The 26,905-nt window shown below is 41.6% G+C and overlaps 1 protein-coding gene across 2 annotated transcripts; it reads right to left on the bottom strand.

The window, feature by feature from the left end:
• Positions 1–2,368: 2,368 nt before the first annotated feature.
• Positions 2,369–26,905, bottom strand: amfra (autocrine motility factor receptor a). Of its 2 annotated transcripts, XR_013964599.1 has the most exons (15): positions 26,740–26,905; positions 25,426–25,792; positions 24,546–24,638; positions 23,673–23,837; positions 18,122–18,274; positions 17,343–17,383; positions 15,010–15,142; positions 13,866–13,999; positions 10,918–11,028; positions 10,413–10,609; positions 9,834–9,937; positions 7,858–7,992; positions 6,314–6,495; positions 3,347–5,899; positions 2,369–3,281 (listed from the first exon to the last, which is right to left on the bottom strand). XR_013964599.1 is itself a non-coding variant. In XM_080772113.1 (14 exons), exons 2-14 carry the CDS (start codon positions 25,684–25,686, stop codon positions 5,743–5,745), a joined length of 1,866 nt encoding a protein of 621 aa, XP_080628239.1. In that variant the 5' UTR covers positions 25,687–25,792; positions 26,740–26,905; the 3' UTR covers positions 2,369–5,742. The 2 variants fall into 2 exon arrangements, 1 of the variants encoding a protein (XP_080628239.1); XM_080772113.1 differs by having other exon boundaries at positions 2,369–5,899.

The following is a 26,905-nucleotide window of genomic DNA, read 5'->3' as shown; positions in this document are numbered from 1 at the left end:
AACTCAAAGTGGGTATGCAGAAGAGACCATGACCACCCCCTGCCCTAGGCTTTTCCCCTTTGGAGAGAGAGAGAAAGCCTTTCATCTTTAGTATGTTATAATTGTTTGATCAAGTCATGAGTATACATACACCTGTATTTGCATACACAAACACAATGTCATATGGAGTATGTGCTGCACAGGTGAGAGACTTTACATTGAGATATATGGAGTTATATTCCAGGAGGCCTGAACACAGAGGGTCTATTATGGCCAGGGTCATACAGGTCAGAGAGCCGGAGGAGATGAGGACAAAGCTGAGTTTGGGCGAGGTGATTTATTGATAGTGACTCAGACAGTTTAGACCCATAAAATAAGGGGTCAGCACCAGGGCATGAGAGAGCAGAAGGTACCAGAAGGTAACCTGGGTCATTAGCAACTGGAAGCACACACACCTCTGTCACACAGTAACACCAATGAAAGTCTACTCACATGCACGTACATGCACTAACTGGGACTGGACAATTGAATGTATATGTGAGCGGAGCATCGTGGTGAGAACTCACTTGCAAGGATGCATTCCGCCTTGTATGTCACATGTTTTGGCTAATCTGGAATAAACTTGTATACTATTTGAAAGAAAGAGATGTGCCTGGATCCTCCATTTGTTCTACTGAAACCCGCAAGGTATATTCTCCACCATTATGGCATTATCCATATTTAATTTACTACACACACACACTCTCTCTCTCTCACACACACACACACACACACACACACACACACACACACACACACACACAAAATACTCTCTCCCCATGCCTTCGGATGGACGATAATATGACTGACAAGCAAGCGGTTTGTGCTCAAAGCAAATAGGTGTTGATGGGGATTGTTGGTAGGAGAGTGAACATATTCGGAAATTCCATTCCTTTAAATTATTTGTATGATTTCCTATACAGTGTAGATAGAGTGTTGCCCCGGGCAGCTAGTGTTGCGGTCTGCTAATGCAACATGACAGTATGTCGCAGGTTCGACTCCAGATCCCGACCTGACCTGTGCTGCATCATGCATGTCACTCCCCATCTCTCTCTCTCCCCCCATTTCCCCCAATTGCAGAAAAAAACACAACATCTAAAAAGGACAACTCACCCATTGTGTGAGGGCCGGGGTGTTCTGTATGTTGCGTGTATTCTTTTACCTTGAAGAAAGAAGAAACACAATGATAAAATGATTTGAATTAAATAAATCAATACATGTGTGGGCGTGCGTGCATGTACAATCCCGTGCCTCAGCAGATCATGCCATTTCCAAGAAATTACCTCCTGGTACACTGTGCGCTCACACACTGTACAGTCATAGGCTACATATCTCTGCTGTCTGGAAGAAACCACCTAACTCCAAAATGTTCATTTTTCAGGACATTTTAAATATATATTTTTTCAGGAAAACAAAGCAATACTGCCTCATTAAAGTTGGTGTTGCGACTTTATATATTGTCAATTACTTGCATGAGAGGGAAGAGAGGTGGTAGGGTTAGCTGCTTTAAGAGGTTTTGTCCAAAGCGTTTTTTTACTACTTTCCATTGGTTCAATATGTTCGAAACAACACAGAGACGTAAAAGGGGCATAGCACTGATTGATGCAAAAAGAAAATCAAAAAATCAAAAACCTCAACAATGGAGTTAGGTGGTTTCCTCCCGACAGCAACGATGTATGCATACTACTGTATATATATATATATGTACACAAACTACACATAGACATACGTTTATTTGGCATTAGTATAAATAAAACATTTTGACTTGCTCTTTGGTGTACCTTAAATGGGCACAGAAAAAACACTGTACAACTGTAACAATTTATTTTCTTTAGATAAATTAACAAGTTGAATGATATACCTGCAGAGTAATCACATGAAAGCAGTAATAGAAAGATATATTTCACCAACCTGAAAGAGACCGTACAGTAGTCCAGGACAGTTGAGTCTGAGTTGTCTCTTCAGTCCAGCAGCCTGCAGGCTATATATACAGTAGGCTAAGCAAACTTGCTTTCACTTTCAGGTGTGCTGGGTGGGCTTTTCTTGTAAATGGCCTGATCTTCCAGAACTGTTATCGCTCGCTCGCACGCACACATCACATGCACATAAGGGTGTGTGCAATTATATTTATACAATGCTATTCAGGGATCTGCCATGACAATAGTCACAGTATGGGACATTACAGCAGGACTGTATAACATTTCAAATGGCCATAACTCTGTGACCATTGCTCTGATCAGCGCAATATAGGACTGGATCTCTGGAAAATATATAGTGCTCTTAAAGAGTGAAAAAACATTAGGGTCTGTTACTCTGTTGTATAGAGAACACAAACACGCAAGATAATATGAATGTTTCCCTAAAAAGCTGTAAGAGAAGCTCGGTTTATTGGGTCTTTTGTATTAATTGTACACTTTTTTTGTTTTTTTTACAAAAAAGAAAAACTACATTATTTACAGAATTAACTTAGAATGGACCTTTTTTCTGATTTAGGCACAACAATACAGGAAACCTCAGTCCAAAGAGTAATTCAGTTTAGATTAGCTATTACGTGTCATGGTTATAAAAAAAATAACCAGTTAATATGAAACTATGCCATGATTATGAAAGATTTCAAACAATTTAAAGACAACTGTCTAATTTATCCTGTTGAACTTGGACTAACAATGTAGTTCTGAAATAAAATTCCTGCATTAATGGGGACAAAATAAAATAACATATAAGATCACAAGATCTCCATTAGTGGATATTCATGGAGCGCTCTTTGGGACAAGAGATCTAAAGAAAACAAAAAGCCACATCTCTGGACTCGTATAACTCAACTCCAAACCACCCTGGCACTCTCAGAAATCATCTTATAATACACACCGTCTCAATGACTGCAATGAGTCCAGTATTAAAGCCACTGCCTTGCAACGGCACTGTTCATGTTCTATACAATGAGGAAGTACAGTGGTCTTTTCTTAAACAATGAATGTACTAACACACTGCTCATATACTGGATTGGCAGCAACACGCAGTTAAAGTAGGTAGGCCAAGTGATATTTTTTTTTTGCTGAAAACAAAGTGTTATTAAATAATTAATGCTCTACATTCTGATAGTAATCACAGCTATAGAGCAGGGGTTTTCAATATTGTGTACATTCATGATTTTGGTTGATGTGTATTCAGATACATGTACACTACAGTATCTAACCACTTAAACCCATCAATACCTAGTACATTTGGTCTGCTCTTTGCCTCTTTCCCTCTCAACCAAATCTCTAAAATCACAATGTGTCACAGGTGTGCGACTATAACAAAGATTTGACCACTCCATCCTCTTAACTCTGCTGAAGACCCACGCTATAGTGTTTGTTCAGTAACAGCGGTCTCACTGTCTCTCTAGCTCTTCAGCAAACACAAAATATATTTTCAGGTTGGTTGCAAATTTACATAGAAAATACCCAATTATTAGCTTCAGTATTATAGTGTTCTAGTTTCAATTGTTCTGCTCACTTCTTCGTGTCATTACTTCTAACCGTGCATACTATCCTGATTTGATCAAATTGACATCCAACCCAACAATGTGAGAACTGGAGGCCCCTGCTTAAAGTGATTTGGAAAAAACCCTGGTCCCGGTAACAAGAAGTGCACATGCACACGCTCTACAGCACGTGCACCAAGGCCTGCCCCCACTTGATCATGATTGGAGGAAGGCCCCTCTAATCCTGATTGGATGAAGGCTTAAAAACGAAAGGTATTTCTTTACCCCAGGGGTTAACTGGGGACAGGGAGGAACTCATTATATGGTCAGCACACTCTATATTAGGGAGGATAATTAAAATAAATAAGTGATATTTGAATTAAGTTAAATCATGAATATACCTTTAACAAGCACTCAGGAATGATTTCTATCAGAATAGAGAGCTATCTAATACTTATTAACAAAATAATATCACTTACTGCCTATGCTGCTATACTCAACACTGTTAGTAGTAATACAGTCAGCTTTATCTGCCTGCTGAATTGATCACGTATTCTTACAGTTGGCTGTCAGCAGAGGGCGCCAAATGTGTACAAGACAACAGATGTAACATTACAACAGGCTCACAAAAATACTACACAATGTACTGTTTAAGTTGTCTCACCCATGCTTCAAAAATAAGTGTCTTGCAAACAGTAAAATCCTCTGTTAATTGAACTGACTCATCTGTAATTCTGAAAGTGTACACATGTTTACAGTCTCAGAGTCAAATACACTTTGACGGTGCACAGGGAACCGCTGGCACTCTATCACACTTATCAGTAGTAGTCAGACAATCTGAGACTTCCGCCTTCTCAATAGGTCTAAAGTCAATGTACGGGCTTGGATGCTGGAGTAAAGCCAGCAGTAACAAAGCTGCACTCTGCTTTGAAAAGTAATCCTGTTGCCATCTAAAGGGAACAACCTTAAGTCTTTGCATTGGTTCTGTGATGCTTCTGTTAATATGGTATATCTTTTTTACATTTCGGAATTGTTCCCAGACTTCCCACAATTCTTTTGCCACAACATTAAATTTAGACATCAGATGTTATCAATAGTCGGGATCTCCGATTGTCCTGCTACACGAGACGAACATTCAGATGAATCTACAATGGCAGCACATCCTCAGAATCCCATAATGAGATCTAAATTAGTGCTGATTGCCAAACTCATTAGCATATTACTCCAAAGTATGAGGAGAAAATAAACATTTGGACAGAGTTGCTTGTTAAGCAGAGGGCAGAAGCAATGGCAGAAATAAAAAGCATCCCGTTCTTGTACACAAGATTCTAGTATGCCAACATTGGATTTCAGGAGAAAGAGCTAAAAAAACAAACAAAAACTCTGCCACGTTAAAATGAGAACAAAAACCCCCAAGTGTTTCACACATTGAACACAGAACCACCCAAATGCCCGTGACGGCCAGACACTTCATCTGTAGCATCATGTTGAGAGGTACATTCATATTTCACAGAAATGCAGCAAAAATACTAAAGTGACATTTTCTTACTCCGAGGCAAGAAATAAAAGCATTGAAAGCTGGGTGTTATGTCCTCTGACATACTGTCAATTCACAGTTGAAACTCATCTCATATAAACGCGCGCCAAAAAATAATGAGTTTTTCCACCCAAGATATACATTTCTGCCTTATGAACGCAAATAGTTTTTAAAACTAACTGATAAAAGTAAAATCACTAAGACCAAGGCTGTAGCAGTGGCACCTTCAAAACATAAGAAAGAAAACTTTGTTTTATACGATGCATGCTCTTTACGTTTCATTTTATTTTCAGTTTGTTTTGAAAACAGCCATTCCCAGTAGTGGTAAACGCTGAATCCGTGCTGTGGCTGGTGTTTGTAATATGTGGCAGTAGATAAATAAAGGGCAATGTGCACTTTTCGATGCCCTTGAATCTCCACCGGTGCTCCCGACGAGAAGGGGCGAGAAGGTGTCGCCGAAAGAACAACGCAGAGGCCATTCACAATGGTCTCATCTTGCTTATGCAGCCTGGAAAACAGCAAAAAATAAAATAAAATAAAAATAAAAACAGCAATTCCAACTCCATTTGCAGGCAAAGGCCATGCTTGCAACATTTGTTTCTTTTCTTGTTTTTGCGTGGGGTTAATACTATTGATCATATACGAAAAGTGGTGAGGTTAGATTTAAAGGAGTTGGGCCAGTTCCTCTTCTGATAATAACGGTGTGGTATGGATGGAGGTCTCAGGGCGCTGGGTTCTGTTGGTTCTGCATACGTCTCTCTGCGGCTGCCGCCATGGTTCTGCGTCTCAACATGGTCAAGTCCGTTACGGGGCCCGAGTCCTCCTCCAATCTCGGCAAATCATCCTCCTGTTCCTCTGGGCTCTTGATCAGATATCGCCTGTAATGTGGGAAAATAATACATACTAAAGCTGCAATTCATGTTAAATAAAATATACTGTAAAACAACTGCGATGGTTCTATCTGGACTCCTTTGCTCTCCTACTGGGACATTTAGATCCTGTGGTCGGGTAGGACCACTATTGGTAGAGGTATTGCATGAAGCTCAAAGCTTAATATATAGCTCACAGGTGACTTAAGCCCAAACCACACCAAAGGGTCGCAACAGTTTTTAAGGTCAACCACACCAAATGCAACTCATTGCAACCCAATGAGTTGCGTTGCTGTGGTTTACCTTAAAAAAGGTTTTGTCCCAACCGCGGACCCTTTGGTGTGGTCTGGGCTGAAGGATGCCCTAATCGAGAAGCAGAATGTTTGGGAACCGGCCTATAGTTCCAAGCAACAGTGAACCGACCTGCGTGCTTGCTGGAGCAGCTCCTCTTTCCTCTGCTTCAGCATCTTCTGCCTCTCCTCAGCCGACTTGGAGAAGCGGCTCCCTCTGATCTCCATGTTGTCAGGCTCGCTGGGGCCGGCCTGGGCGGCTCCGCTGGGCCCAGCCTGGGCCGGGTTCACCTGTATAGAGGCCCGCTCCGTTGACTATAGGGACACAAGTTACCACATTTTTGCTCAGACCTTGTAATGTATTTTGAGCCCTGGCACAAATATTTTAGATGAAGGGGGGGTGGTGGACAAATACATGTTAATTTGGGGGTCCTTGACGTGAAAATGTTTGAGAATCACTGGTTTAAAAAATATTCAGCTCTGAATTTCTTTTGGACAATTATGTAAAGAATCGCACCTGTGCGTCAGTGTGCGAACTGTGAGAGGTGCAACTACTTTTATTGTCATAGTTACTGTGTAGTTAGTGTGCGTGTGTGTGTGTGTGTGTGTGTGTGTGCGCGTGTGTGCGCTGCAGTGGTCAGTGTGTGTGTGTGTGTGTGTGTGTAAGAAACAGCAGGGTCAATAGGTTTCTAAACAGCAGGGGTGAGTCATGCTCATACATACAGACATACACACAAAGGTCCTCATTCACAACGGAAATGTACGCGCAGGTGTAAATTAAGTGTGTAAAGGACTGTGTATATACCCTACGCTGAACCTGCGATAAGATCCTGTGCCATTCCAAAAGGGTTGTGTACCACAGGTACACAGGTGTATGTCATAATGAATGCGAGCGGCGCCCAGGCGGTGGCGTAACCGTCTGGGCACCCGACTGGTAATCCAGTCGCAGTGTGCCGCGGGTTCGACTCCCGAGCCCGACACGGCCTTTACTGCATGTCTTCCCCCATCTCTCTCCCGTTTCCTGTCAGCCTACTGTCTGTCCCTTCAAAAAACCAATAAAAAGGCATAAGCCGCAAATAAATATCTAAAAAAAAGAATAATGAATGCGAGCGGCTGCCAAATGATCGGAAAATCACCCGACAACTTCATTTGCATTGTTCCACGCCCCATGACTCAGCAGCAAAAAAAAGAGAAACTATAGGCCTTACAGCTCAAACGAAATAGATGTCCTCCTGACGTTGTGGAAGCAACAAAATAATGATATTTTCCAGTGTGACTAGCGGCTTCACAAATAAAAATAAAAATGATTGCTGGAAAGAAATCACTGCCACGGTGAATGAGGTCCAAAGTCACTTAAAACTCTTTAGGTGCCACGGACGACAAGACGTCTTATTGCCGTCTTTGTAATGGATGCCACGGACGTCTTGATTTAAAAAAAAAAACGAAATAATAATAATTCTTAATTTTCTTTTTTCATCCATATTTTGAAAATTCCTCTAATCTGGTGTACAGGTGATGACATGCATATTACATGCATAATAGAATTACAAATTCTTTCTTTCTTTATAATGGGCACTCAGAGCCTAAACTGGTGACCACCAGGTGGCGCTGAAAGAGGCGGTTGTCACCACTCAAAAAAAGGTAGGTTCTGGGCAATGGAAAAGAGCATTAGCTGACCTGTGTGGGGAAAGGCACCTGGATGCGACCCTCCAGGATGTTGTCTGTGGTGACCTCTACGGAACGGGTCAACTGGAGGTCCTGAAGCACCAGGTGGTAGGGAACCTGGGGAAACATCTCCTGGATCTGATGAGCCTGCAGGAGGTGGACAAGAAGGAGGAGAAAGGCGGTGATCATTGTACACAGCAGGAGATCCATCGGCTCCTGATGGCTTTGGCAAGGGTTGATGCTGGAAATATGACCACTCCTAGCAGACAGCAGGGTGCATTTAGGCCAGGGGTGCCCACACCTTTTTGACTTGAGAGCTACTTTCAAAATGACCAGCTCAACAAGATCTACCCATTATAATAGCATTGCTGAAAATGTCTTTGGAATAGCAGCGCTGGCATTACATTTAAGACAAATGCACTTGGAATGGGAAATAGAGGGGGAGAAATGGAATAGAGTTTTTTAATTTGTAATTCTACCAACAATCGGTTCGGTAGTGTAATATCCCTAATATGTATGGCATGGTGTAGTACAGTTGAGTTTTGGTTTTGCACCCCAGCCTACTGACAGGAAATATGCTGAGCTGTGTATCGGACGGTTATTCTCTTGAAACCACATGGTTTCATGGAAATCATCCACCCACATTTCTTATCTCTTTACACAACTAACAGTAATAAAACAGGGGAGTAAATTATGCCTCTCAGTCACACATCATGATGATATCAGATTATCTAATTGTGAAAGTACAACAGAGGTTAACGTTATGCGATAACCAGCATTGCTGTGTCTACCTGTTATTACTTCATAAAAGATAACAAACACTTTCAGTTTCATGATATGGTGTCCTGACTCAGGAGCATCCATCCCATTTCGGTCACTGGAGGAAGACCAGGGTGTGGCAAGTGAGCTTGGTTCCAGACAAGAGCTTGATAATGGGAACTGTAATGACGATTTCCTGTATTAGCAGGTAGCTGTCAGTGGGCTGGTGTAAGTTTGGGGAGGGAGTCGAATGCTTGAGCCCAGTATATTTAGGGTACCTCTTTTTATATTGCTTGGAAATATATTATTATATTATATTATTGAAAAAACAAACTGCAAAACAAACTGTAGAACATATGAAACACATCTATTCATACTGTACACTCCTTTAGTAACTCAAAATCCCCATGGTAGCTTTTACTCAGACGACATGTGACATGTCCCCCATATATGGGGGACTAGGTTGGCGGAGGGTGTGTAGAGCCCAGGATCACATTAGATAATTGACACAGGGGTGATAAAATTTGTTACAAAATCGTGGGATAAAAAGAATATATAGAAAAATGCATGGCAGGGGCCCACTGGCCTAGTGGTCATATAGGCTCTGGCCTGACAGCGTGTCATGTGTTCGAGTCCCGTTCATGAAGACCTTTGCTGTGTGTCTCTCCCCTTCTCTCTCTCTCTCCCTTTTTCCTGTCCGTCTTCACTGTAACTATCAATAAAGGCACAAAAGCCACACAAAAAAAAACTAATCTTAAAGAAACTGACAAAAACAAATGTCACAGCCCCAAAACAACTAGCCTGGAAAACCATGCCGGTCATGTGAATTCAAACAACCCTCCAACTAGCCTGGAAAACCATGCCGGTCATGTGAATTCAAACAACTAGCCTGGAAAACCATGCCGGTCATGTGAATTCACATTATCATGTGTTTACTGCAGACCAATCTGGCCCCAAGCGCTGGGTGGGCGTTTTACAGAAACCCAAAAGTAGCAAAGCCAATCAGTGTCTGTCAATCACAGGGCTCTGAGAGCAGCCTGATTGGCTCTTCCACGTGACCAGCATGGTTTACTAGGCTACCTAACGACGCCTTTACAATACGTTAAGATAAGACTGTAGTCTGTATTGTGTATTGTTTTGTTTGTTGTATTGTCTGTCAAAAAAAAAAATAATGCAATAAATATATTGTTAAAAAAAAAAAAAAGATAAGACTGTAGACGTCATCTCACCATGGCATTGAGCTGAGAGTTGTTGGCCTGAGCGATGCCCAGGATGTTGGTGGTATGCATCACTTCTACTGAGAAACTGGGCAGCCAGCTGGCAATACGGGAGCCTGTAGAGAGAGAGAGAGAGAGAGAGAGACATGGGCAGAGGAGTTTAATAATTCTTTACCTTATTATAATAATCTAAATGTATAAATCAGACACATTGTCATTTACAGAACAAACTTTTTAGATATTGTCCACCAGTTACAAAGCTAATTGTCATCTGTAGTTCTGTAGAGACAATTATCTTGGTGACACATCATTATTAACAGAATGTACATGCTCCTTCCAACGTCTCCTGACATTTACGACGGGCTTTCCAAACTAGTTTGGAGAGTCAGGACGAAGCTATCCACAAGTTCTGAATGACGTAGTTATCACCTCCCTTTAAAAGTGTGGATGTCCTAACAAGTAGTAATGTATTGCATTCAAGTGTTCACTAAACAAAAAAATAAACTAAAAACGAAATTCATGTGAAAGGTCTCTTTGTATTGCTTAGATAATCTGTGCCAACTGTCTTTCCTTAGTGCCAGAAGGACTCACCGTCAAAGTGAAAGAAGTGGTTGTGTTGGTTGATGTGGGGCCTGGCGTCCGCAGGAGGGCCCCCAGGGGCCAGGTTGTTTTCGGAGGGCCCCTCCTGCCGCTGGCCCCCCTCCTGTCCCCCGTCCCCATTGATGTTTAGGGACATCCGGCAGGTGGGACACGAAGTGTCCTGCTCTAGCCAGGAGCGCAGACAGGAGCTACAGAGACGCAAACACAGAACCTCACACACAGGAAACACACTTTGTAACCTCTTCAATGGAGGCCAATTTTGGAAAGGTCTTATACAACTTAAATAGCATAGGTAAAGGAAACATTACTCGTGTGGAAAAAAAAACCCCATTTAAAATATATAGCATCAGGCTTGGCGTGAAGGGTTTGCATAGATCATTTGGCCCTCATTTTGACATGGAAGGATAAACCAGAATAGTGGTGCTTATGAATCCAGTGCCTGCATGCACAGTACAGAACACTGGCTCATTGCTACCAACTGGAAAGATAAACATACTTGTGGAAGAGATGGCCACATGGCAGCTTGCGTGCTGTCATCATGGTGTCCCAGCAGATGGCGCAGTCATCATTATTGGCTGCAAGCTCCTCTGGAGTAGCAACTGCAAACCTGCACACACAAAAAACATTTAAAATACAATGACTAAAATCATTTAACAAAGGAACAAAAAAAACAATCATTGTTATTAAAGCTATAACCTTTTTGTGCAGGAATAAAACGTTATTTGAAACATTATGTATTGTATTGAGAATGTTAATACAAAAATAAATAATACATGTGCAGTGTTTGGAGACTTGGAGGCAGTGGTAAGGTAGGACGACACCTACTGGTTGACAAGTGATATTGCATGAAACTCAAATGGAAGCCATTCTTATCTTATGTTATGCTGTTAGCCATAGAGCAGTGGTTTTCAACAGATTTTGACCCAGGGACCACCGTATGGCTCCTACCAGGGGCCTGTTTCACGAAACTTTAACTAATTAACTAATCCAGGATTTAGGCCAAAACCAGGCTTTTTCAATCCTGGTCTTTACAGCCTGGTTTATTCTGTTCCAGTAAAGCCAAGCGAGGCTCAGAATTGGCGGATTTGGCGAGCCGGGATCAGCAAGCCTGGCTGAATAGATAGATTCTGTCTCTAGACCCAATCTGTGGAACACAGATTTACTGATCCTTCTATCCCTTCATGGGGTATTATGGCAGTTTGCATCCTTAATAGTTGCATTACTGCCCCCTTCTGTATATCTCAGTATCTTTACTAATCTATTCAAGACTTACTGATACAAGGACTTAAGCTTCTAAAATAAATACTCCTGCTGTAATTAAAGAGAGAACATACTCTCAATAGTGGATAGACTGAATGATTAACTACCCCAAAAATATAGTTTACATTTTACCACTACTATTAACTTAAAAAATAATTCTTAATATTGTAAGCATAATGATATTGTCGCATTGTGATATTTGGCCATAACTCCCTCCTCTGAGGGAGCTACCTTTGGGGAAGGGGGTTGTTGTCCAGACGGGCCAGACTGGTGAAGGTCATGGGTTCATGTAGCATGCCAAAGTTTGTGCTATTGCCATTGAGAATGCATTTGGCGTTTAAGTTAAATAACTCAGAAACTACAAAACATTTCAAAGTAAAAAGTTCCAGCATGTGTCTCCACAGTAAGCTGAATTATAAAAAGTGTTAATGGAGTTTCTAGGGGAAAGTGCTTTTTTGACGTGCCAATGTCTGCCATTGAGCCCCATTGTAAAATTCTCAAATTTGAAAGCACTATATTTCTAAAACTATGAAACATTTCAAAGATTCCTTTTCAGGCACACATGTCCACCGTAGGATGAACCTAAATAGGTTTGAATGGGGTTTCTAGGTGTAAGTATGTAGGACTAGTAGTGGGTGAAATGTTACAATGGTAATATGTTGTAAAACAATGAGTAATGGTAATATTTAGTGGTTTTCACTTTTACTAAAAAATATATATATAATATAATATAATAATTCTTCTTAACCGTGCACTTGCACGACAGCAAACCTATTCTGGGGAACATTCACCAAAAGCAGCTGATCTACAAGCTCACAACCTGTCATGATGTTGTGCAGCCTATATATTTTGGTTATTTGGTTTTATATAGTGCTTAAATTAGTCCTTTAATGCAGACCGATACAAATAAGGCAACATAAACCCATTATAATTGAATAAGTCTGGAAAACATCATTGGTTTGTGATCAGTTTGACTGCTTAATGAAAAGTAAAGACATCAGGATTAGGTTAAACCTGGCTGTTAGCCTGGTCCAAAGCATTAGTTTCCATGGTAACTAATGTAGCATCACTTTCATGAAACCGAATCAAGCCTCAACATATCCAGGTTAACTGGTTAAATTAATCTGGCAAGATTAACCATCTTTCATGAAACCGGTTAATCGCTGATCCAGGATATATTAAGCCAGGATATGTGTTAAATCCCGGCTTAATCTCTAATACCCTAGTATTCATTTAAATAGAAGTTGCTCAGTGGCGGAGGACCATTTATAAACTCAATGGCTCGAGCGAGCGGAAGTTGAGAGCGGTCCAATTTGAGGTTGGGGTTGATGCACGTTACGCACAAGACGTCACTGAACGTCCGTCCACCTCCATGATCAGTTTTGGACAGTAGGTAGTGGCAGCTTCAATGTTGGACAGCCGTTCTGGGGGCTTGGATATAGCTCCATACATATTTCAGTAATCTCTCAATTCAAATTCAGCAGATCAGCAGATAAAAAAATCTAAAACTAAATTTGCCAACATTGGCACAGGAGAGGGTGATCACTGGCATAAGTGTGAGAGAGATGATTTTGGATTTTGTTTAAAAAAAAAGAAATGTAGTCAACTAAATTAAGTTTCCTCAAATCTGTATGCAATTTACATCCTGCACATAATTCTACATTAATTCAAACTCTGAACTGCGACTGGTGAGGGAGTCTGGGAGATAGGTGGGTTATTGCTATTGGTCTAATGATCATTACATCCCGATCAACAAATCAGAAGGAGAAAACAGTCAAAATCTGTTGGAAATATAACATTTTGATGTGGTTCATAATTAAACTTCATGTTGATATGGCACACTGACCATCAAGAAAATTAAAACATGGGACTTCATGTCAAAAAGGTTGCCGACACCTGGCTTACATCGGGCTGTGTATGAATCCTGAAAAGTGGAAAGAGAGCGAGACCAAAGCCGAAACATCCCAATAACATCAGCGTTAGTGAATAAAGCGGTATGGTCACCTGGCCTCCATGTTGTCGATAAAGCGGAGGTAGTGTTAGTGAATAAAGCGGTGTGGTCACCTGGCCTCCATGTTGTCGATAACGCGGAGGTAGTGTTAGTGAATAAAGCGGTATGGTCACCTGGCCTCCATGTTGTCGATAACGCGGAGGTAGTGTTAGTGAATAAAGCGGTGTGGTCACCTGGCCTCCATGTTGTCGATAACGCGGAGGTAGTTCTTGTGTCGCCGGACACGGCGCTGGACCTCGTGGAACAGATAGCGCAGCTGCATAAAGATCACAAGACTGGCCATGGACAGCCAGATGTTACCAAACAGCTGTGGACAAAGACGCAGGAAGAGAGATAAGACACATTGTGTCTCCCAAACAGTGGGTCAGAGATGAGCAAATATTCCCTTTTTACTATAAATAAATTGACATTTTCAGGAATTTCCGAAATTTGCATTAAAGAAATCTTAACAATAACAAGAATAAAAAAAAAATCAAATTGTGATCTACAGTACAGGCTCACAATGCATCGTTTTTATTTTCATTATTTTTTTCAAGTGGTTCATTCATGATGTTTTCTTTGAGTTTGGGAAGCAGATGGAGGGATGGGTCACGGGTAAAATTACAGGTCTAAGGCTGGGGTGAGCTCATATTTATCACTCTATGATTTCAAATGACAGTAAAACCTGCTATAATTGGAGTTATGCTATTTTCACAGACATAAACGCTCACTTGTTTTATGATTAGTACAGTATATTCCATCTCTCTCATTCCGCTGCCTACCAATATCTTAACTGGCTTTAACAGCTTTTTCTTTTATTCATTTTTGTGATTAGACAGAATTCTGGTAAAGACACCTTGAAAATCCCTTGTCAAAACAACTAGCCATTTATTTCCAATGTTTATGAACATAAAATGTATTTTTAGGTCATACTCATAAATAAATAAATTTTGCAATTGGACGTGAAAGAAGTGAGCAGATAAAATGGAGCAGAAGTGAGCAGATAAAACAAAATCTAATTGAAACTGATAAATAATATGGAGCTTAAGTTTAGTTTTTAACCTTAGGTTTAGTTTGAAAAAAACTAAAATATAATTTTCACTACCTACAATTATTGCTAGTCATCATCGTACAATACAATTCATATAGAGCGTCGCAGTCTCGCCCCCTTTTATGACGACGACGGGCCCAGGAAATAATCCCCCATGCATTTTTCCCAAATACATTTTAAAAAGTATTAATTTAAAGATCTGTAAGCCTCAAACAAAGCCAACAAAAAGCCGAACAAATAATTAGAAAGAAGAAAGAAAGTGTAGGGTACAACCCTTTCTCTCTCACCAGCATGTGGATATGATGCATCAGGTCCAGGAACAGCATAGCCAGCTCCATGATGAAATCAGTGTAGTAGACGTACGTTCCTTTGCCCTCCCAAGTCCCTGGGTGGTTCAGGTCCCACAGGTGGATGGAATAACTGGAGGCAAAGAGCAAAACAGTCTTGTATGTGAAACAAAGAATAATAAAATAGCAATAGTTCGTATGCATACAACATTGGAGATGATGCAGCGATACAGGAGAACCCGGGGATCGAACTGGGAATGTTCTGGTTTCAACCGCTCTACCTCCTGAGCAATAAGTGACATGGACTTATATTGGCTGCCTGCCCCCTGGGTCTGGCAATAAGTATGCAGTTTAATAATGTGGCGCTGGGCGGTATGACTTCAAGGCAAAAGAAATGTGACAAAATTAAAGTAAATTTGCCTGGTCAAACAAAAGGACAAAAGAGATGGCGACCCTAGGCTGTAGAGGCATTTACCATGGATGTGGGGGTGGTAAAAGGACAAATAAATGATAAGCTGTATCAGTCACAGCAGTAGCTGCTCAATTAGCATACTATGAGCTAAAGTGCTATCATGAGCTGATGACAAAATTGGGAATATTAGTACAAATAAAAAAAGAAAAGTAAACCCTGGACAAAAATAATCTGTCAGACACTTTTGCTGCAGATTTTCTGGTAGAATGTATGGCCGAGGAGACACTAGACTATATATAGGAATAATGGGACACAGAGAGATAGATACAGAAATCTCCATATATTATATGGCCATAAAAAGAGACACAGACAGATGGGTGGAACGGGTACTCTGGCTAAAGAGAAATGAGACTGGCAGAGGAGAGGCAGGGCCGAGCTAAATGGTGAAGACTTGAGCAGTAACTTTTTCTTGTAACCGCACTCTGACTTAGGGTGCATTACCCGTTAAATCAACATTGTAGGAATATAGGTTGCACATAGCAAGAATGAATTTTAACCTATATACAGCTTTTGTCCCCACATCTCTCAATATTTGCCATTGAGAATGAAAGGACAAATTAGGTCAAATGTCCGCCAAATATGACGAGACATTTGTGGCAACACTTGTAACATTAAATGCCATTGACAATGAAGGGGAAATGTATGTCATATGTAGACGAGCAAATCAGCTAACCAATCACATAAATTCAGTTGTTCATGAGATTATGTATAATGAGAAGAGTGCCACCTACTTCACACGGGTGTGATTTTATTTATTTTCTACATCACAAATAAATTACGTTTCGGCTATCCACCTTTCTTCAGTGTGAGGAGTTGAGTGTGTCAAGTTCTTTTCAAGGAGATGTAATAAACAATGTGCTTCACGATCACGCATGGAGGATGATAGGGTGTGTTATTAACTATATTATTAACTGTCAGACTCGAGCAGCCCAGGGACCAGGTCCAACACTGAGGTATAGTGGGTCTTGTGGGCTAGTTGACGAAACATCAGTGACCTGGGATGTCCACTTGAAAACCCTATTATGTCATTCAATGGTCTGAAACATACAGCTCTGCCCTCAGTTGACTGTACAGCGCCTGAAGGGAGCGATTTCTAGAACAACGACATAAGATGCAGGAAGTAACTCTTGCGAAATGTGGTGGCCGCGATACCCTTGTTGTGTAAAGCCATTAATCTATGATCAAATGAATGAATGAATGGATTTCTAGTCAGTGTAAAATAAACAGTCAGTGGCAGTGACAGGGCTTTTCCTTGCACAAAGCACTCAATCGATTGCCGTTATGGACCAGGGCAAAGAGTTTCTACCCACCATGCTCTGCTATGCCGTTATGGACCAGGGCAAAGAGTTTCTACCCACCATGCTCTGCTATGCCGTTATGGACCAGGGCAAAGAGTTTCTACCCACCATGCTCTGCTATGCCGTTATGGACCAGGGCAAAGAGTTTCTACGCACCATGCTCTGCTATGCCGTTATGGACCAGGGCAATGAGTTTCTACGCACCATGCTCTGCTATGCCAAATACTTATGGCTATCCTCACTAGACTCAGTAGACTGCAGTTTACCCGCATTAGGTTCAGCTTAAAGTCATTCATAAGTGCTTTTCTTCAATACAGCTTTAGCTGCTAGGCTAATCCTGTTCACCCCTCTCTCTCTCTCTCTCTCACACGCACAAATATTTGTGTGCATTTGTGTACAGAGTAGGGGGAAAAAAAAACTAATGACAGTGCTAATGTTAGTTAGCACAGTCCCTGGATCATTCTAAATTTACAAAGGCTATGTCATCAGTGCTGCTGCAGTACCTCGTGTGTGTGTGTGTGTGTGTGTGTGTGTGTGTGTGTGTGTGTCTTTACAGCGCTTACCGCATAATGACATGGCCAGTGCGTACAGTCACCAGCAGACACTGGAAAAGGAAAAGCATACATTCAGTAACACGCAGGTCAATATGTCAATATATTGTCTAATGATTTCAAATTTCAGCATTTGTCATCTCCCTGCTCATATACAGGAAATATTAAGACAAATGACACTGTTGGAAAGTTATGATGATCTTATTTTCTAAAGTATTTCAGTATTAATAATTGGTGCCTAATACTTAACCACTTAGGCCTGACATCAACATTTTAAAAATGTCTTAAAAATCCTGACAGTTTTCTGAAAAACCTTATGTTTCTGTAATCAGTGGTGCTCAATATTTCATGTCAAGGACCCCAAAAATTCTGCCGGGAGAATCTAGACGCAACTGCGCTACATGAGACAAATGAATTAGAGCGACAGAGAAAGAGAGAGAGAGAGGAGTGTGTGTGTGTGTGTGTGTGTGTGTGTGTGTGTGTGTGTGTGTGTGTGTGTGTGTGTGTGTGTGTGTGTGTGTGTGTACGTGTGTGCTTCAATTTAACAAAGGCGCAGACGATTAGAAATCAGCAGAGTTTGCGCTACTCTATGCCGAATTGAAGTGGACTCGGTCCCAGACTTTTTTTTTCTCCCTGGATATAAAAACCTCTGGGTTTCCGAGGCTAGTACTTGTATAGAACGACAATGAAACTGCTTGAACCTTGAACACATTTTCTTTTGCAGATGTTGTATTCCCATCGAAAGGAGGTGTCATGATGTGTTAAGTCAGAGCATGCCGACAGCGCCTCACCTCTGCTGCCATGAAGGACAGGGTGTGTGCGCCGTGGGCGGCCCCCAGCAGCCCACACACCACCGCCAGGCCACAGCAGCCCAGCAGCAGCGACACCAGCAGGGAAAGCACGCGCACATGGCTGCTCATGGGGGTGGTGGGGGAGAACGACAGCTGTACCAGGGATGGAAAAACAAAACAGATTAATAGAAGGAGTTATAGCGGGATATTTACAGAGGTACGTTGCTTGTACATGTCAACAGTATGTTGACATAGTTATTTAAAGCCACAATCCATAAGTTGTATGTCCTACCCAAGACTCAACCCTCGACTTCCATGTGGGGAGACCTTGCTCATCCAAGCCGGAATCCCCGGTTTTACATCAATTATAATGATTCCCGCTCGACGTCCACTGCCATGTTAACTGCAAATTTAAACGACTTTTTTCTTCTGTTTGATCAAAACCGGGATGTTAGCGGCTCATTACTAAATCGTCAACTCTCGGCTCACGGTTACAATATTTTTTATGCCACGATCTTTGTACCCCATTTTTTCACACAGTGTCATTATTGTATAATGGAATCCCGGGCGCTACACTCCCTCCGCCAACCTGGGTCAGCAACGGACTGACCTCATGCTTCCTTCAATGCATGAGGAGTCCAAGCCACTTCTTTTCACCTGACAGGGAGAGTTTCCCCGGTTGGACGTAGCACGTGGATTGGAAGGAACTCATTATTGCAACCAGTTCCTTTCCCCTCCATCAGCTGGCCAGGGGGAGAGAGGGTATCAGGTACGGTCGCCCCGCCCCTCGATCTTTTCCTGTCGACCGCTCTGTGCCGCGGTTCTTGTATTCTTTATACTGAGAATACGTTTCTGGGTTAAAGCAAAGTTTTACTCTGGTTAAGTTTAGGTATAAGGTTAGGTGTTGGCATAGTTTTACTGAGGTTAAGGAATTTAATGAGGTTACTTTAGGAATACCAGGCCGCACAGTTCCGCCGGCTGTACGCCCGGGGCGAGTTGGTAAAGGGGGGACTCGTTTGGTATTCGGAGAGAGTATAGAGACCAGGATTACTGCATGTTTTTTGTGAGGGTACTACCTACTGGGGACACAGGGAGAACATGCAAACTCTACACAGGGTTAGGGCCCTTTTGCCAACCCCACCTAGGGTATGGGCGCTGGTGAGGTGGAGGAGAGAACACCCCGACCGTTGTCACGGTCGGGGTGTAACAACCGTGTAACAACCGTTACAATATTAACGCTTTGGTGACTTCCGGTTCATTTCAGGGTGAATTTTGGGGTCTGAATCCGGTGGCAGGGAAGGGACTACAGACTACATCAATGCTAGCAGTAAATTAGTTAATATTTACATAAGCCCTTGACCAGTAACAAAATAAATAGCGGATGGATTTCATTACATCGATGATAAAGATGAACTTTGTGTTCACCTTGTGATGGACATCACTCCAAGCTTGCGTACGTACGCACGCTAGGAGTGGAGACACAGTTTTTGTTGTTTAAGATAAAAACGGCTGTCGTGCGAGGCACAATGACAGTATTCAGTCTAGTATGTACAGATCAGGCACAAGTCAACCATAACCCCTAAACCGAACTACTTAACCATAACACAAACATGAACTTTCACAAAACAGATTTAACAACATAGTGCTTTCTTGGGTTTAGCATTGTATGTGTCTCAAACTGTATTATTTTAACAAACTGTTAATGAAGTATTCAATCAGGGTGTCATACTGTACATCTCACAGTTACACCCTAGCGGTTAGGGCCTAGCCTATACATTCTAATGCTGCTGGTCACAAGAATGAATTCTGACACATCAGTGGTTCAATACATTGCTCAAGGGCCTTTTAACTGTTGTGATGAGGATGATGATCATCATCTCCCACACAGATGATCTCAGCTGATTGCAGTATTTAAATTTTCAGCCACAGAATCCCTCCCCCTATGCCTTTGACTTTCACCCCGATACTATAATAGTGCTATTAAAAAAAGGAACATTTTATTATTTTTATACTTTGTTGTACAATGGTTTTTCCAACGTTCTTGACAATAACCAGGATGAAAGTGGTTAACCACTTGAACCCCAAGCATCCATATCCTGTGAGGATCATTAGCCATAAAATTACAGATCTACAAGCTCGCAACGCGTTGTAAGGTTGTAGATGGGAGATGTTTGGCTGGGTGTAAACGGAAAAAAACGGTCCATTATGTACAGTTACAACTGGAGCCCAAACCACACCAGTCGCAACTGCTTGAAACAAAACAGTTTTAAGGTCAACCACACAAATTCAACTCCTTGCAACCGCCAATGGGGATAATGGTTACAAGTAGTTACTTACAAGTAGTTGCATGTTGCAAGGAGCTGCATGGCGAATCATTGGTGTGGGTTGGGCTTGTTTGACTAAGAATAGAGGTTTTCAGTGGTTAAAACTGCAATCTGTATCCACAGTTTAATACCAAGCACATTGAACAGTACACAATGGCTACTATAGATATATATACACTCAAAGCAGAGTTTCTCTATTCCACAACTGTGTGATCGGTGTTTTCAGGAGGATACATACATACAGATGTAACTGCACTCCCCTGGCCTGGAGCAGCTCAGTGTGCAACTGTGCATGTGTGTTCATTAACCACAAGCTAGAAACCAGAGGAACAGGACTCCACTGCATGTAATCAGCTTTTCACACAACACTACTGGAAGGGCAGACAGATGTCTAGGGTGATGTGTTACACATTAACTCAGTGCAGACACACCGCTAAGTGCTAACCTACATAGAGTAATGTCTGTCTATAAGCACTAAGCAGTGCTGTAGATTGCAAGTCAGATATACCAAGGAGACACACACACATTTCAGAACACTCCCCAAGCACTGTCACTCGCTCTGAAGTTTAAATGTATTGCCCCAAATATGAATGATTGTATTTATTATTTATTATAATTATTTAATGTTAGGTTAATTTCACTATACTGTATGTATGTACGTATGTACCATGTACCTACTACCGATAAGAGTTCCAAAATGTGTAAAGGAACAATGTTGTCATTCTGAGACCTCATCTGACCTTCAGTTTCCCTTTCTCATGTCATGCTCATGCAAATGTGCTCATACTGTAGCTAGCAACAATTCTGAATTTAATTTTCAATGCGTGTCCGGCACTGGCAGTGGCTCAACGGAGGTAAAGCAGCCGCTTGGGAACTGGAAGGTTCCCGGTTTGATCCCCAGCTCCCCATGAGTTAGTGTTTTAAAACTGTCCTTGAGCAAGACACAGAGCCCCTCACTGCTCCAGATGAGCACGTTGGTGTCTTGCATGGTTTTCTCCGGTGAATGGGTTAATGTACATTGTAAAGCACTTTGGATAAACTCACCATATTTACTAGTTTTATTTTATTTCATTGATAACATTTCAATTATAATGTTTTGTCTACTTAGTTTACAACGAGGTGAGGACAGCATGACCTGCTGCTGACACGTGACATTAGTGTAACAGATACTGTAAGCAACAGAAAAGACGTTGATGAGACACCTGTTTCCAACATAAGGTGACTAAATCTGATATTTTGTTTTGCTCAACATGCAGAACAAATGTCATAATGCCAGTGACACAACATCGGCAGCCAAAACTGAATAAGTCACCAAGAATAGTATCAACAAGAACTCAAAATAATCACACCCATGTGAAGTGAGGGGCGCTAATATATTAAAGTCTAACTCATGTTGATTAGGTGATGTAATGGTGATGTAAAACAAACGGTGCCAACACAAACATCAAACGCCAATACAGAGACAATATGATGTAATGAGGCTCTTTATGATGAAAAATGTCCCTTCATTGTCAGTGGCGTTTACAAAACAAACTAAAGACAAACATTAAACCTGTATATAGGAGGGGCTAGCTAGCATGCACACCTCAAAAACTAAACTAAACCAAAACTGACAAGTACTGAACTGGACTATGGTCACTCAGTGAGTGGAACATAAACTGGGGTAGTGCAGCGGCAGCCTGCAAACATGATAGATAAATCTGGCCTGTGCCTATCATGTTTACTCTGTATCCTAAAAAAGAAACAGGCCTCATAGTGGGTCATATAGGGAAACCTATTCAAAATAAACTCTAATAAAATGTGTTGTGAGACATTTCAAAGATTCAGAAGATGATTCAGGTTTTTGTAATGATTGTGGGATCTCTATTTTGAGTTATTATAGGCAAAAACTTTACCTATAAAAAGTTACCTCTTAAAATAGAGCACAATTGATTAAATATTAGTTAGGCAGTTAGGCATGTAATGAATGTCATGAGACAAATGTACAGGAAACTAAACTAACGGCAAGACTAAGATTTCATACCCAATTCGGGTGCTCAGAGTGGAACAGAATCTGAGACATTGCATTGACCTGGTTGACCCACGTCACCCACCAACCGGTCACATTTCAATGCACCCCGCAAACATATTAAGCTTAAGTTATTTGTCTTGTTAAAGAATGCCGACATGGTTACTGAAAAAGCCCCACTGCTGTGCTTCAGTCTCCTCATACCTTTGATGGGTTCTACAGAGTGTTAGAGCAGTAATGTGTGACATCTCCAGACCAATATCAGTTCATGAGGGCCAGGGAGCCCTACACCAGAAAATCATATCCACACGCTGCTGCTGCCAGCCCTTGTGACTTTGAATCTCACCACTGAGGACGACACACACCAGGGAACGGTAGGAGGTGCATTGCAGTACAGTGCAGCGCAGTGTTAACGTACAGTAAATCTAGGTCAGACGGACTACAAGTCGGGTCAGGGAAAGGTTAACCCATTCTGACCTGAGATCAGATTCTAAAAATGTCTTCTACATCCCGAAAGTCTTCTGAAAAAGCTATGTTTCTACCGTATGTCAGTTCTTCGATTTTTCAAAAAAAGCAGACCTACAAGCTCGTAGCGCACCACAGAAACAGATTTCCAGCTGTTATAAAAGCTGTGTGTGTGTGGGGGGGGGGGGGGTGGGGGGTAACTTATGTCATAATAATCAGTAAATAACCAAAGTCAACTTTGCACGACTAAACGCCAAGATGTGCTTCTCACGGCTGTAGGTTTGCATAGCTCTCATATCTGACCTAACTGCACTTTCCACTCTCAAAAGATTTAACACGGTACTTTCAAGGGCGTCCCAAAGGCTCACCTGCTAAGTAAGAGTGCATACCACAGAAATAAGGTTACATTCCTTTCGTAGCTGGCCACCGTTTCAAATCTGCCCCGAGGCTCTTTGTTGCATCTTCCCCCATCTCCTCCACCCTTCCTGTCTAATTTCACAATAAAGGGGGAAGGGGGGTTGGGGAGTACACACAGTACTCTCGCATGTAAATACTGTACCTAAACCACAAGGCTTGATTCCAGTCAGTAAATCAACACCAATACTGACTAGTAAAACCCACCATGTCAATACAAGGATGAGAGTGCCATATGAATGTATTCAACATTTGCGGACATCTGCAATGGCAGATATAGTATCTTTCAGCCTTAAGTAATATCTTTGTTTTGAAAATGTAGTGTGGTTTGTAAACCTACGTATTCAAAGCGGTCTTTGCAGAGCTGCACCATGAGGTGAAGAAAAACCAGGGCAGAGAACCACAGACACCACATCACCACCTCTTCAACCGTCTGCACATTCAGCACGCCAAAGATAAAGATGAACTTGTAGAAGATGAAGTTCCAGAACTTATCCTTCAGGTGCTGCAAGAGACAGAGCACAAAGGGAGTGTCAGAACAAAACTATGTTATAACTATATCACTATAACTAATTGACAGTCTATAACTTAACAAACAACAAAGTGATGGCATTCAGACACCAAAGTATGTATGTTTAACAAAGGAGGGAGCCATGAAATAAACTGTCAAATAGAAAAGGCTAGGTTGTATTATTGATGGTAGTCTGACATCAAGGTATTTGTGTGTTTTGTGAAGGAGGGAGCCATTATGAAAGAGGTGTGTGTTCAAGTATAGGAACATAATGTATTTTTCAAGAGGAGAAACTGAGGAGAGAAGAAACCTTCTGTGAGATGATGTGCTAATCTCAATGCTTCCACCAATGGTTCTGCTGCTTTCTATTTGCATCATTGTATTGATATTTTCTTGTCCATGGACCTTGTTATTACACCTTCTGCTATTTAATGCCTTTCTAATCATCATATCACAGCAGTGCTGCTATTCTGTTGTTGTCTTGTCAAGTACTATAATGAATTGCATTGTTATAGCGCTTTTCCAAGTGCTCAAAGCGCTTTACAATGGTTCATTCATACATAGGAAGGTGAAGCAGCGAACAGTCAACGCCAACGACGGATGTGGATGTGGTTGTGATTCAGGGGACTGGGTTCAGGCAGCAAAGCCACTGACTTGAAATAATATAAATAAATACAGCGTTAATGTGACTCTAAAACTCACCTGCTTCTCACTGACTCTGAGAGGTCCAAAAACCACACACTGGATCACCTTAGCAATCAACATTAGAGTGCAGCAAAATGTGTTGACCAACACCTGCCAAAACACAAATTACACAATTACAGTCTGTCTATAAAATAAAAAATGTTACCGTTAATATGTTATGATAATTAATTAAAAAAGGTCTACACAACCCACGCTGAAGCACGTTGTGAGCTTGTAGATCAGCGGAAAAACTGTTGTTACATATTTCATGTAATGTTACCGTTACCGGTATAAATGTTTTGGAAAATGATTTTCATTTACTAAATCAATAGCCAAAAACAATGCATATCCAAATACTTTTCCAGGACCTTTGATAAATTCCAGGACCCTTGCTTAGTGATGCACCGAATATTCTGCAAAATATTCGGCAGAAAATGGCTAAAAATGCATTTTCTGCCTATTCGGTTTCGGCCTGAATAGGCAGAAAATATATCACTGAATAGTATATGCAATTAATGCATTCAAAAGAGCTGAATAAATGTTTTATGGACCCATAATAGTGATTATTATTTAAGTTATGTTTTGCCATAACCATTTATTTTGCCATAAATCAGGTAGCTTTAAGGTACGGCCATGACAGCAATGGTAGGAAAAAAGACATATAATATTAATCATATTCGGTATTTGATTTTCGGCCAACTGTTTCCTATATTCGGTTTCGGCCAAGAATTTCCCACGGTCAAGAATTTCTTGACCGTGGGAAGTGGAACCCTGCACGGTGGATTCCATACCACAACCTCTGTGGTGGTGGTGGGCACTGGGCAGGGACTTTACCACAAATCACAATCTTATCAGACAATGCAAAGTCCCACACAGCATCGACTTAGTTAGGGCTCACCCATACGAAGAGACTGTCAGTGACGAGATACCAAAGCACGGTCGTGGCCAACTCCACGTCCGCGACATCACTACTCAGCTGCTCCAGCTCCACGTCGGCGGACGGAGTCGGGGGCTCGTCCACGTCAGACGTTCCGAACGCCTGCTCCGTCACGGTGGTGTAAGCGCTGAAGATGCTGCCGGCCAGCAGAGCCACACTCAGAGCCGTGTAGGTCTGCAGGCTGGGCCAGGGGAACCTCTCCAGGAACAGCAGAGGCATCATGGAGTGGAGTTCCTACGTCTCTTGCCAAGAGAAACGTGGTTGAAACGGGCTCGGTTGGTGCCAATTCACCACAATGCCCCCGAGCTGAATAAACACTTCACACAACCTGGGAAAGCAGAAAAGGGTGAATGGAAAGGAGGAGTATTAGTTCCCATAAACAGCTGTAAACTCTATATAAATGGCAATGCACAATAATAATAAAACACTATGTTTTGCCAGTTGCCACAAAATTATAATACATGTTTTCTGTGCCAACATAAATATGTTCTGCAGTTGAAAAGGTGCAGTCACAAGGTGTGTTTAAAACAAAAATCGCAATTGTCACCCATCCTGATGAAAAAGTGCATGTGAGCAAGTCTTGACATGCAATAACAATAATTCAGTCCAGTTGATTTACAGGTTTACATTTGATTTACAGTCTTATGTGAGAACCACTATATATAGTTTTCCTCCTATGCTTAATCAATGTGGGCCAATTCTGTTCAGTTGCTATTTATATGACTAACTTTAGTGAGCTGACGATTCAGATCGCAGAATGTTGCAGCTTATTGTGTTTATCTTTATCTTTCTGTCTGTACTGTTAAAACGGTTACGAAAACTTCACTCGGTTCATTTGAACCAAACATATTTTTGATTGATTGAAATATTTATTAACAGTTTGCAGAATTTCAGTACATTTCAAGCACAAACTCAATACAAAGACTGTTAACTGTGAGTGGACGACCCCATAAAGCATTACACTTGTTTACAAGAGGGTCCACCTTGTTAAATTCATCAAAAAAATCATCAAAAAATTCATCACACAGACAGATGTTGACAGCCAAACAACCGAGCTAGCAGACAAACAATAATAAAATGTTAAAGTGGACAGACCATAGAGGGACAGACTCACGCCCCTCTGCTCTGACAGCCACTGTCTAGTTAGCTAAGCTGCTGACGCTACGCAGCTAGCATATGCTGTCACTGAATCCCAGCTAAAAGCTAACGTTAGCCCGCTATAGCTAGCTAGCTTCCTCTGACAGACAGCCCAATAATGACAACATTTCCACTCACTGTCGCGTAGGTGTTATTATCCTTCCAGTGGTGTGTTGACGTCCAGTGTAGTTGATGATTTAATCTCGTTGTTGTCGTTGACAGAACAACGTCGTCATGTTGACAACAACGTCGTTACCGTCATGTTTATTTCTACAACAAGAACAAGCGGCTGGTTGTTACGTGA

Source organism: Protomyctophum bolini (genome assembly GCF_963924005.1).
Source record: "Protomyctophum bolini genome assembly, chromosome: 1".
NCBI classification, from domain to species: Eukaryota; Metazoa; Chordata; class Actinopteri; order Myctophiformes; family Myctophidae; genus Protomyctophum; species Protomyctophum bolini.
This window is presented reverse-complemented; position numbering and strand designations above follow the sequence as displayed.